Raw genomic sequence first — 14,010 nt, 5'->3', positions numbered from 1 at the left:
ATTCCACAGCAGTGACCACTTTTATTTTCCTGTGCTGTTGAAATGACTACTTAACAAGATCTGAGGAAGGCCAATGACAAGCATGCAGTCCACCCATTCACCATTAAATCACAACAAGAATTTAGATGTTGAATTTACTTAAAATCAAGTATACATGTTTCCTTTTCTTAACTTTTGTTTAACCTTTTACTCACTTGAAGTGAATCATGGTGTTGCTGTTCAAAGGGCTTAAAAAAAACCCAGATGCCCCTCAGTAGATGAATGGATCAAGAAAATATGGTATATACACGCAATGGAATTCTATGCTTCCATCAGAAAAAAAATGACACTGCCCCATTTGTTAGGAAATGGAAAGACTTTGAAAAAATGATATTAAGTTAAGTAAGCCAGGCCCAAAGAAACATGGTTTTCCTTATTTGCAATAAATAGTATACATCTAGGATAATCTTAGCAGATGAGCAGAATAGCTCAATAGCTGTGTACATATGACCATATAAGATGACACTAAACAAAATGAACTCCAAGACATGGACACAAGAGGTTTTTCTTTGTTGTTGTTGTTTTTAATGCACTATGTGATTTCTTGTTTCTTTTGTATGTTCTTCCCCCTATGGTATATCCCATGCTGTCACTGTATTTGATTCTGGTACCCTGATATTGTATATACATTTATCTGAATTGGGAAAGGGAAGGAGAACAACAGAATGGTAAGACAAAGGATGAGGGGAAACCAGTGCAACAGTGACATACACAAGACAGTATGTTGGAAATGATCTGTACAACTGGGGGAGGTTGGGGGGAGTGGTAGAAAAATGAGGGAAAGGGTAACAAGTTTGGCAAGAAATGTACTTTTGACTTTCCTTAATGGTAATCCCTCTGTTCATCACATTGACAATAAAAAAAAAAGCTTAAAATTCTCCTGATCTGGAGTCGGTTGAAAGGAATTCCACTGGTTGCCCCTTTACAGCTGCTCTTATAAATAAGTCTAATACATAAGCATAATAAGGTACTATCTAAATGTATACTTATATGAAAACATACTGAAAATGCATTTAAAATTCAAATGCTTTCAACCATCTCTTGGAAAGCCCATGATTGAAAAATCTAGTTACTATTTTCAACATGTTGTTTATGTGCATTTGTTAAAACACCAAGCCATAATATAAACTATTAAATCCTCACTATCTTATTCTTTCTTCTTTGCCTTTTCTTATCAGTTCACATGAGCATTGCCCTTTACCTCTAACTAGAGACACTTAGAATACACATATTTAACCAATCACATTCTCACCTACGAGAAAGAAATAGGTACCCAAGGAACCTGTTGCTGCTAGACTTGGATGATGTAGTGAAAGTGCAGCTTTCTGGGCAGTCTTTGATTTCTCTGCAGGTTTGGGTATCAGTGAACTCAGAATGGTTAAGATCTATCAGATACCCATTGTACATGAGACTTCTGGTCATGATTACAAAAAAGTTTCATCCTTTATATACTTTATCAAACATTAAAATAATACAGAGTAGTATAATGCATCGTACAAATCCATCTAACATCTCAAGTTGATTTTTTTAAATTAATAATATTTTTCCTAAAATTTCCCAGTGAGTATTTTGGTCAGGTCTATGTAATTCCTATAAGTGTTCTTGAAAATCTTACTATGAATTAAATTTACAGATCACTATCAGATTAATTGGAAAGAGTTTCTATAGTCCTCAGCAGATTCTCAAGTGGATCTTTGTCACAAAATAAATAAATAATCACTGGTCTCATTGATACAGTTCAGAATGTTACTAATTTATATTTGTATGAGTGGCTTAACAGTGTAATGACTTAATTTTTTATGCTTTTCTCTAATTCACATCTAATTTTTTCAGCCTACATATATCTATATTTTATTTGTACTGTTCTCAGAAAAATTAGCCAGTATTTTAAAAAGTACTAAAGCATCTCAAATGTATTTGTTTGATGTCATTTTCATGAAGGTCATATATGAATCTAATATTATGAAAACCACTTTCAATGGGAACTACAGATGTCTCATTCATTTACTACTACTAAGTTGAACTTAAGACTTCCACTGTTTAATTAAAATATTACATCATTCGATTTCTCTTTTAGTTTTGGCCTTTATGAAAGACCGTGATCTTTTTTTTCTTTGCTTATTTTTCTTACCATTTTTAGAAACAGATGATTCTGAAAATGCTGCACAATCTTCAAGTGCTTGAATTTAGATGCTCCAAAAAATCAATTCAGACAGTGATTTTTAGAGATGTTTCATTGCAGTGATTTGATTTGACATGATTTAAAAAAAAACCCAAGAAAGCCAATATAGAAATTGTTTTTATTGCATGTATACTTCTTTACATATGTTGAACGGCTGGGAACTAAGAAAAGGTTATGTACTTAAAACAATAACATGCTATTTTGAGGATGACAGTAGCTGTTTGGCAAGGCTCAGTTTTCAATTGAACAGCTCCTAGGTTTTTCAAAGCTAAGAGGAACTAATATGACTAGCTAAATGAAAAGAGGAATTTACATAAGGGAGAATATAATTATCCAAGTAAGACCTTGTCACTGAAACTTAGGAGGGTTAATGATTATGATGATAATTAAAATGCAGAGGATTTGTAAAGCACTTATTTGTTTTCTGGAGAGTTCAGCCTGCACGCCTTTTGCATAGTCTTTTCACTGATCTCTGCTTGATAGCTAAGTAACTGGCTGCTTAAATACCTTAGAATAATAAAAAGAAATGTCCGACCTGTAATAACCATAAGTGATCATAAGCTTTTGGTTTTTGCCTCACCTGAAAGCCAGGACCTCCTGTGCCACAGCGTTTTGAAATATCATTTCAGACCACCAGTGTAAAACTGACTCTGAGGAAAGAGTGCCACCTACTGAAGCAGATTTTCCCGGTCCCCTCCACGGGTTCCCAGCCTCAGCTTTGTCCTAACCTGTTTAACTGTAAAGTAATATTAATAACAATAACAATAATAATAATAATGTGATTACTGCATTGAGTATGAAATATTGATATTTTCTTTATTCCCTGCTTCAACCACTTAATTATGCTGATCCAGTAGTTACATCTGTAACTATTTCGTGTGTATGCTTTTCATTTGTCTATAAAAGAAACAGACGAAGATTCAACAAACCTAATTCTCCTATTCAGCAAATAGAACACGTAATTATCTGTTGTCTGTACAGTCAAATCCACCACAAGGGGGCAATAGGAGGCAACTTCTAATGGGGAGGGAGACTTGAACTGAGGTTGAATGATTAAGTGAATCCTTGTATTTTTGTCTGTCAAGACAGAGGAGATATGAACATGGCATTGGAATGCATTACGAGTAAGGGATTTTTCTAGAGTTACAGTGTACACAATTCAAGTCCTCATTTAATATATAGTAATCCATGTAATGTAATATTTTCTGTCTGATAATTATACTTCTTAAATTGTATAGTATATACACACACATACACACACATTTTAGCCACATTGAATCACATTCCATTGCAAAACTTAAGTAGGAAATTCTTATCATCTTAAATTCAGTATGAAACCTATCTCTCTTCTTCAGAATGCATGATCTAAAATTTGTGCAACTGTTTGAATTGATCAACAGTTATTAATTCATGATTAATCTTTTTTTATTTACAAGCTTAGAAATCTACAGAAAATATACAGATACAGTTGTAAATTTAGCGCTTCCACATGTGAATTCCAAATCAATACTTTGAAAATAAAGCATATCTGTTTAATGGTTTTGTATGTTCACTGGTAAAACAATACACTAGGGAAGAGGCCACATACATGTGAATGTTATCGTATGCAAATGTGTCAACATAGCATGCCATACACATTATAGGAGAGAAGTATATTCTCTGACTTGAGTATTTTCTAATATCAATATTTCTTTTAGCATGCCATACACATAATAGGAGAGAAGTATATTTTCTGACAAATATTTTCTAAAATCAATATTTTTTTTCGTTCTTTTTTTTTTTTTTTTTTTGCCAGTTCAGGGTCTTGAACTCAGGGCCTGGGCACTATCTCTGAGTTTCTTTTTGCTCAAAGCTAGTCTATCACTTGATCCACAGTGCCACGTCCAGCTTTTTCTGTTTATGTGGTACCAAGGAACCGACCAGGGTTTCATGAATGCTAAGCAAACACTCTAACACTGAGCCACATTCCTAGCCCTAATATCAATATTTCTTAATTATATTAAATATTAGGAAAATTGTATTAAAATTTAAATACTGTATAGAGACATATTTTTCACTTCCTGACTTCCATTGTTTTGAAGAGAGATTGACTTCTCAAAAAAAAGGCCTTTAAATTAGAAAACACTTCTGAGGTATAAAAATTGGAGTTCATTTGTTCATTTTTCTTACCTTTATAATTCATATTTATCATTATATACCATTTTCATATTTATCACTCTATTTATCATATGTAATCATTATATAATTGTATTTACCATGATAAAGTTATAACAATTGGGTTATTAGAATTGTGGATTTCTCACTTGCTAAAGTATAATACTTTGATTGGAAGTCAGAAAATGGTCAATGTGTATTAGATGTGAGTCTTCAAATACCTCTGATAGGTCATATGTTATAAAGGCAATAGTAAATTCACTTATGGATTTAAATGGATATAAAATCTTTGATATTTCTAATTCTTAACATTTCAAATTTACTTTTTTAATATTTTGTATTAACATCCAAAAATAAAACAAGGCAATGAGGTGGTAGTAAATAAATAGTAAGGATGGAAATACAAAGGGAACATTTTTTCATTCCTATAAACAGTGCTATGTGAAACACATCAGAATAAAAATGTCTCTTAAAAACTGTTTTCATTTAGCTCAAGATAATAGCAACCAGGATAAAATGCATAAGAACATTATAATTGCTGCCACTTTTAGAACTATAACTTTAACTGATAAATAATATATATATATATTAAAGTTTCATTCTGCAGAAAAACAAAATAAATTGCAAATAATACCATAAAGTTGTATTTTAAGTTCATCCTTTAGTAACAGTATAATTGAATTATTACAATGAATAGCAGTATTATTCTTTGTTGTCTATAAAAATAGATATGAATGTTTCTGTTGAAAGCCTTTCTAACTTAACCATCAATTACATTACTAATTTTTATTAATTAAGCAGATACTATGACTGTTAAAATCCTTTTTCTCAGTAAGTGCATGCAAACTGATTTCAAATAAATATAATCTTCAGATGTGTAGCATTTGTGTATTTTTAAATGAATAATATAATTTTGGTGTACAGTTGAAACTATATTTATAATTAGAAATAATAATTGTCAGATTCTTTTTGTGAAATGTAATATCCTTAGTCTTGCACTACATTTATTAGCGTGCTATGGAATAACTGCAACCCTCCATATTTCCAAAAATAATGGCTATTTAAATTGTTTAGCAACATTCTTTTCCTTTCTCTCTCTCTCTAATATAGATAGATGTATACGTATATGTATATATATCATAGTGAAAAATCAACTATCAATATTAATATTATAAACATAAAATCCACTTGCCTTATAAAAGACAGAACTTAAGAGATGATTAAAATTTAAATGTGTTAATCATACCTAGTTAAATTACAAACCAAACAATTGGGGTAAGATACTGTTAATTCCATATCCAAAAATAAAATCAGTATGGAACATATAGGTAATGATTAATTATTTGTGGTATATATCAGCCTTTAGCAACAAATTTCAAAACAGTAAGTTTAAAACATTAAAAGCAAATTTGCTACATTGCATGCATATAGTTAGTTATTTTCCCATACACTAGGGGGTGGTGTGGCATAATTACTCTGGAGAGTTTTCTTGTTTGTTTTTGCTTTTGTTTTTTTTTTTTCCTATAAGGATGTTTTTCACATCACTGGTTTTCTTCTTGAGAACTGTATTTTTAATATTCCACCCCCTCCACACACACTGCATGACAATACATCTAATTAAGATTAATCAATAAACCATAATATCTATTCGTGCAAATTTTTTCCTCTTGTTTTTACCTTATGAAATTTTAGCAAGGATATTTTGACCTTCTTTAAGTTCGTGTGCAACTAAAATAAATTAAATTTCTCAAATTAAGAAAGTAACTATTAATGGGGATGGGGGTGTAACTGATATTGGAACACTTGTCAAGCATGTATAAGGCTCTGTGTTTGATCCTACTGTTATGTAATTCTACACTAACAATTAGCGTGCAATCATTATGCTTTAAGTTAGCTACTATTTTCAAAGTCTTTGTTGTGGAGTATATATGCTGGGACTTCTCTTACCCAGACATAAACTGGAGTTTTTCAATCCCTGATGTTTAAGCAACCACTCAGCAAACGACATGATTTCTGCAAGGCTCTAATCTGTGGTTATACATGATAAACTACCCATTTACAAAAAGGCAAAGACACTTTAGGACATGAAAGTCTGGCTACAAAGAGCTTGTAAACTGTTGAGTTTCCTAGGGGAGAGGCAGATAGCTGGAACTGCAAATTTAGGCCTGCCTTATCTCATTGAAGTCTTGAAGAAATAAATAGCTCCTTTACCTGAATCTTTAAATGATTATCCCAACAACATTCTTCAGAACTTTCTTGTAATTGGTCTAGATTTGATTTTCTTTTAATCCTGAATGATTCATGTTACAGAATTGTATGTTAGTCATTCACAATTTATAAATGGCAACTTAACTTCAGTATTTATGAATTGCAATCAATACTCTAGCAATCAAAACACTCACCTTTTGTATTTCAATACAGTTTTCTTTTTTTTTATCTTAACTCTTTCCCAGAATGGCTGGCTCATGAGTAAACCAATTTTCACTTGTAGATTTACTGGGGGGGGGGGGGGGGGGGGAATGAGTCTTTGAAATTTCTGAAGTTGAAGGACAATTTGGAGACAGAGAGGCAGAGACAGACAGAGAACAGGAATCTTTGCAGATCTCCTACTCTTCTATCTATATTTTTCACAGTTCAGCCTCCAAGCCTCCAGGCTTTGGCAAATATATCTATTAGATGTTAGCAAGATAGACATCAAATTGCTCTGTGGACTAAAAAATACAAATAAATGGATGACAGAATGAAGGTGCACTAAACACAAACCTGCTGCTCTCTGGGTGGGGTCTGGGATCACCTAGAACCTATACTGAGTCTGGAGGAGGGATGGCAAGAAGAGTAGAACCCTAAGTATGCAGCCAAACTTGAGATTTTACCAGTGAAGAGCTGTGTGGACCAAGAAGCTTTCTCCTAAAAACAGAGATGCTTTTTCTCTAAGGAGACACAGCCTGGCTTTCAAAGGGAGTGTGCTTTTCTTCTGAAACACTTTCATAATCAAGTGACTCGTCTTGCATGGGTATCTGGGGACGGCCGATTTTCCTCTAAGGATGAAGAAAGTCACATATCGGTTGCTTTTGTAGCGTGTTTACTCTGGCAAGGGAAGCACCCTGGACGGTTCTGGAAGCCTCACACACCCACTGAATGTCCAGGCCATCCGTCACGAACGCGTGCACACACACACACACACACCACACACACACACACACACACACACTCCTTCGCACCTCATTAGATGGGCCCACGAAGAGTCAGCAAATCTGCGCCTCCCTTGGCATAGATGTATAAAATGATGATGGCATGTGTGTGTGTGTGTGTGCATTAATGTGTGTGTGTGTGTGTGTGCAGAAGTCCAGCAAGGAAGACCGCAGCTACCTCATTCTGCCAAGCATGCTGTGATTCCCATTCTTGTACACATCCAGCCAAAAATAAATCTACTATCAAACTTTGATTAAAAACAACAACAACACAAGCAAAAACAACAAGAACACAAAGATGTGCTGCTTCCTCCCGAGCAGTTAAAATACACCCCGGGAGACCCGGTGGAGGCGAAGCTCTGGGCGTCGCAGCCACCGGCAAGGCGCAGGCTCCGCAAACCCCGGTGTGGTTTCCTATCCCACTGATCTAATCAATGACTCTCAAGCGTTGGGGCACCTTGGCCCCGCCCCCGCCAGCCTTTTCCCCGCCTCCCATTGGGTGTGGGCCGAGGGGGCGGGGCCGTGCTCCTCCGGCGGATTGGCTGGCAGGGAATCAGTATCAATGTTTAAGCGGCGGCGTGAGGTGAATAGAGTCAGTCAGCGCGAGACGCTGGGGAGCCAGCGGAGCTGCTGCAAGCCGAGCGCGGCGGCGGATGCGGCGGCGGAGGTGGCGGTGGCGGCGGCGTTGGCGGCGGCGGAGGGCGGCTGTGGCGGGGACGGCGGCGGGGATGCCTCTCCAACTGTTGAATTGAATTTCCCACCTCTCGCGCCCTCCCTCCGTGGCGTCGCCGAAGGAGATGGATGTCTTTGGTCGGAAGCCCGCACGTCGTCCTGAGGCTTTGGGGTGAAGCACCAGACTTGAACAGAGACCACCCGTGACGGGGGTTGGGGAGGGGGGGATTAAACATAAAACAGCATCTCCACCCCAGGCTGCACACCTAATGCACACGGATGCTGGACCTGGTGCCTAGAGCGCACTGAGAGGAAAAAATATACATATATCCACATATATGTATATACATGTATATATGTATCTTGAACTATGATCCTATGAGACTAAGCTGTGAATGATTTCTGAAAACGTGATTTCCCCCCTCCCAAGACTGAAAGATTTGGGGTTTCCTCCCACCTACCCAAGGGAAAAGGGTCTGTGGGCTTTTAAAAAGAATATCCATGAATCAATACATACAATACACCTAGCAAAGCAGAAGCCTTGATTTACAGAGCCTCGGACTCCTGCAGGAAGAGGTAGAGTAAAAGTACTACTGGATTCACCTGCTTCTTCCTCCCCCCATTCCCTCTCCTTCGGATCTCCACCCCCCACCACCACCACACACACCCCCGCCCCAACCTCCAAGACATGCATCTAGTCGTCGTCTTCTTCTTTCCATTGAGTGAGTCAGAGAAAGCCTTAGGAAGAAGCCGCAACTAATGCCTGTCGTGAGCCGCGAGTGAATACGATTCGTTCCGCTGCTTTTTTGACTCATCTGGTAGATCAGAACACCTGCATTTTCTGGATGTGTCATTCCCAGTAGAAAAGACATATATATAAATAAAAATGCAGGCTCCTGGAGAACCCGAAACCCTGTGGAGACAAACCTGCGCCTAAGCTCCGCTGGGAAGGGAGCTCCCGGACACGGGTGGGAAGCCCTGGCTGGACCGCGAAGGCTGCAGCAACTCAGCCCCTGCACTCGCAGAGTCGACCCGAGAGACGGAGAGAGCGCGCGCGAGAGCGAGACTGCAGAATGCATCACGCCAAAACCTTCCTGCGTTTCTTTCATCCAGCCCACTCCTTCTACTATTAAAAATATTCATCATCACCACCATCATCTCACCGGGAGAAGGAGGGAGGAAAGAAAAAGAACAATTCTGCACTTTCTTCTCTTGAAATATTCACCACTTTTCATTCCTCGCCACGGTTTCCCTTTCTAAAGGAAGAGGACTGTGAGGCTGGGCTATTTGGAAGGAGCTGCTGAATAGAAAAAGGAGAGAGGAGAGAGAGAGAGAGAGAGAGAGAGAGAGAGAGAGAGAGAGAGAGAGAGAGAGAGAGAGACTTGACAGCTCCGGCCCTGTGAATGCGGAGACTGTTTCCTAGCTAGGGAAGAGACGGGGGGGGGGGTGGAGAGAGAGAGAGAGAGAGAGAGAGAGAGAGAGAGAGAGAGAGAGAGAGAGAGAGAAAGAGAGAGAGAGCCCGCGCGAGGACCCGGGAGGGAGGGCGGCTTTCCCTTCCTTATTATCTGCCTCTCGCCCTCCCCTCCGAGGCTGCACGTCCAACCATGAGTTGCCTGTTGATTTCCTTGCGCCTGGGAAGCACAGCAAACTGGAATTAAACTGCACGGGAGAGAAGTCCCTCGCTCGCTGCCAGAGGATGGGATGGTAGCGGAAAGCCACTGGCTCGGCGTAGAGACATCACAGTGTGTTCTGCGAACAGGGGCGGAGATAGATCGAGATTTTTTTTCTTCTCTCTCTCTTTCTCCCTCCCCGATAGACTCACCCCGCAAAAGCTGATCGGGCTGTGGCTCTCTCTGGATTTCGCAAAGAGGGGGAGGGGGAGGCTGGGAAGCCTTTTCGGAGGAAGAGAGGGAGGAGCCTGGCAGAGGGAGGAAACTACAAATCGGGACACTAGTTCTTTGCGCTGCATTTCCTCCCCTCCCTTTGGCTGCTCGGAAAGGAGAGAGAGGGGAGAAAAAGGAAAAAAAAAACCGCTTGGCTGGGAGATGCAGTCCGCCGCTGCCGCCGCCGCGTTCGCCAGCAATGCAAGATTAGATCTCCAAATGCAGCAAAACACTGCCTGAAGACAGACCAGCCTGCGCCACGAAGCAGACATTTATTCCACCGTGCGTCGAGGGGGGAAAAGAAGCTTCAGAAAGACGACGACAACAACAACAAAAAAGGGAGAGAGAGAGACAGAGAGAGAATTATCCGTGACTCTTTTCGTCGTTGATCCTCACTCCCTAGGAATTTCATCTCGGAAGACGAGTACCAAGTAAGGATTTCACTTTCCAGATCTGCCTGGAGACACACCTCCCCAGCCCTCCCCCCCCCCCCCCCCCCCCCCGCCCCATGGCAAGACTATTCAGTAACCAGCCGGCGGGAGCGGATTTCCAGCGCCCTAGCGGGAGCGAGGCTAACCGAGCGAGCCTCTAGCTCATTATCATCCCTCCCCCAGACTCGATCTCCTCCTTCTCCTCGCCGGCTTCCCTCGCACAAGTTTGAACCTCCCGAGGTCCGGGTGCGCGCCGGAGAGAGACAGACAAAGCCCCCCGGGGCTCGCCCTCCAGCAGCCGGGAGCCGCCGCCTCGCTCCCAACTGCAGTAGCTCCGGCGGCGCCTTGGTTGCTAGCTCGGTGCGGATGCTGTAGATCAACAGGTTCGGGGAACTTGAGCGGAATTAAGGAGAGGACTGACTGCCTCCGTGCCGCAGCTCGGGTGCAGAGGGAAAGGAGAACACCCCCCCCCGCCGCCCCCCACCACACACACACCAGACTTGTGGCTCTCGGTCCTCCTGGCGCGCGCGCGCGCGCGCGCTCCGCCCCGGCCCCAGGCTGGCGCGCACTCACTCGCTCGCCCCTCCGTTCCGGCTGCACTTGCCCCCACCCCACCGGTCTGGGATGTACCTTTCCATCTGTTGCTGCTTTCTTCTCTGGGCCCCTGCCCTGACACTTAAAAACCTGAACTATTCCGTGCCGGAGGAGCAAGGGGCCGGCACGGTCATTGGCAACATCGGCAAGGATGCTCGACTGCAGCCGGGGCTTCCGCCGGCTGAAAGAGGCGGCAGCGGCGGCGGGCGAAGCAAGTCCGGCAGCTACCGGGTGCTGGAGAACTCGGCACCGCACTTGCTGGACGTGGACGCCGACAGCGGGCTCCTGTACACCAAGCAGCGCATAGACCGCGAGTCCCTGTGCCGCCACAACGCCAAATGCCAGCTGTCCCTGGAAGTGTTCGCCAACGACAAGGAGATCTGCATGATCAAGGTAGAGATCCAAGACATCAACGACAACGCTCCCTCGTTCCCCTCGGATCAGATCGAGATGGATATCTCGGAGAACGCCGCCCCCGGCACCCGCTTCCCCCTGACCAGCGCCCACGACCCGGACGCAGGTGAGAACGGGCTCCGCACCTATCTGCTCACGCGCGATGACCACGGCCTCTTTGCACTGGACGTCAAGTCCCGCGGCGACGGCACCAAGTTCCCCGAGTTGGTCATCCAGAAGGCGCTGGACCGCGAGCAACAGAACCACCACACGCTGGTGCTGACCGCCCTGGATGGGGGCGAGCCGCCGCGCTCCGCCACGGTGCAGATCAACGTGAAAGTGATCGACTCCAACGACAACAGTCCGGTCTTCGAGGCTCCTTCCTACCTGGTGGAATTGCCCGAGAACGCCCCGCTGGGCACGGTGGTCATCGATCTGAACGCCACCGACGCCGACGAGGGTCCCAATGGGGAAGTGCTTTACTCCTTCAGCAGCTACGTGCCCGACCGCGTGCGGGAGCTCTTCTCCATCGACCCCAAGACGGGCCTGATCCGCGTGAAGGGGAACCTGGACTATGAGGAGAACGGGATGCTGGAGATTGACGTGCAGGCCAGAGACCTGGGGCCCAACCCTATCCCGGCCCACTGCAAGGTCACGGTCAAGCTCATCGACCGCAACGACAACGCGCCGTCCATCGGTTTCGTCTCCGTGCGCCAGGGGGCGCTGAGCGAGGCCGCCCCGCCTGGCACAGTCATCGCCCTAGTGCGGGTCACCGACCGGGACTCCGGCAAGAACGGACAGCTGCAGTGCCGGGTGTTGGGTGGAGGAGGAACCGGCGGCGGCGGCGGCGGCCTGGGCGGGCCGGGGGGTTCTGTCCCCTTCAAGCTCGAAGAGAACTATGACAACTTCTACACGGTGGTGACCGACCGTCCCCTCGACCGGGAGACGCAGGACGAGTACAACGTGACGATCATCGCGCGGGACGGGGGCTCGCCTCCCCTCAACTCCACCAAGTCCTTCGCAGTCAAGATTCTGGATGAGAACGACAACCCTCCCCGTTTCACCAAAGGGCTGTATGTGCTGCAGGTGCACGAGAACAACATTCCCGGAGAGTACCTGGGCTCTGTGCTCGCCCAGGATCCCGACCTGGGTCAAAATGGCACCGTGTCCTATTCCATCCTGCCCTCGCACATCGGCGACGTGTCCATCTACACTTACGTGTCCGTCAACCCCACCAACGGGGCCATCTACGCCCTGCGCTCCTTTAACTACGAACAGACGAAAGCCTTTGAGTTCAAGGTGCTGGCGAAGGACTCCGGGGCGCCCGCGCACCTGGAGAGCAACGCCACGGTGAGGGTGACCGTGTTAGACGTGAATGACAACGCTCCGGTGATCGTACTGCCCACGCTGCAGAACGACACCGCCGAGCTGCAGGTCCCGCGCAACGCCGGCCTGGGTTACCTGGTGAGCACCGTGCGCGCCCTGGACAGCGACTTTGGAGAGAGCGGGCGCCTCACCTATGAAATTGTGGATGGCAACGATGACCACCTGTTTGAGATCGATCCGTCCAGCGGGGAGATCCGTACGCTGCACCCCTTCTGGGAGGACGTGACCCCCGTCGTGGAACTCGTGGTGAAGGTGACAGACCACGGCAAGCCCACGCTGTCCGCGGTGGCCAAGCTCATCATTCGCTCTGTGAGTGGCTCCCTGCCAGAGGGGGTACCCCGCGTGAACGGGGAGCAGCACCACTGGGACGTGTCGCTGCCGCTCATCGTGACTCTGAGCACCATCTCCATCATCCTCCTAGCGGCCATGATCACCATCGCTGTCAAGTGCAAGCGGGAGAACAAGGAGATCCGCACTTACAACTGCCGCATCGCTGAGTACAGCCACCCGCAGCTGGGCGGGGGCAAGGGCAAGAAGAAGAAGATCAACAAAAACGATATCATGCTGGTGCAGAGCGAGGTGGAGGAGAGGAACGCCATGAACGTCATGAACGTGGTGAGCAGCCCCTCCCTGGCCACCTCCCCCATGTACTTTGACTACCAAACCCGCCTGCCCCTCAGCTCGCCCAGGTCAGAGGTGATGTATCTTAAACCAGCCTCCAACAACCTGACTGTCCCGCAGGGACACGCAGGCTGCCACACCAGCTTCACCGGACAAGGGACTAATTCGAGCGAGACCCCTGCCACTCGGATGTCCATAATTCAGGTAGGAAACTTTCAGCCTAAGTGGGACTACACTTTTATGAGCTAGTTTTGGTGCTGTCCTCAGACCTTTGGATCAGGACTAGCCTCGGGCAGCCAGCAGCAATGAAAGGCGGGGGCGGGGGGGGGGAATGAAAAGGGTTTATTTTAACTGTAACAGTTGTTTGTATATCATATGCACACATAAACCCTCCCCTGTAAAGAGTGTAAAATCTGAACAAAAGGTATGTCTGACTTCTGTTGCATTTTTCAAGTTTATTTTTA

At 44.5% G+C, this 14,010-nt stretch overlaps 1 protein-coding gene across 2 annotated transcripts in view; it reads left to right on the top strand.

Moving 5' to 3' along the window:
- The first annotated feature begins 11,053 nt into the window (after positions 1 to 11,053).
- The window catches only part of Pcdh17 (protocadherin 17), a 95,850-nt gene continuing 92,893 nt past the window's right edge, over positions 11,054 to 14,010 (top strand). Inside the window, exons 1-2 of one of the 2 annotated variants that reach the window (XM_042685748.1) lie at positions 11,112 to 13,540; positions 13,667 to 13,750. In XM_042685748.1, coding sequence (XP_042541682.1) covers positions 11,177 to 13,540; positions 13,667 to 13,750 — 2,448 coding nt within the window. In that variant the 5' untranslated portion in view covers positions 11,112 to 11,176. Of the gene's footprint in view, positions 13,751 to 14,010 lie in introns of both variants that reach the window. The other variant, XM_042685747.1, reaches the window with a different exon arrangement.

The sequence above is a fragment of the Dipodomys spectabilis genome, unplaced genomic scaffold (assembly GCF_019054845.1).
Source record: "Dipodomys spectabilis isolate Male_0828 unplaced genomic scaffold, ASM1905484v1 ptg000095l, whole genome shotgun sequence".
NCBI lineage: Eukaryota > Metazoa > Chordata > Mammalia > Rodentia > Heteromyidae > Dipodomys > Dipodomys spectabilis.
This window is presented reverse-complemented; position numbering and strand designations above follow the sequence as displayed.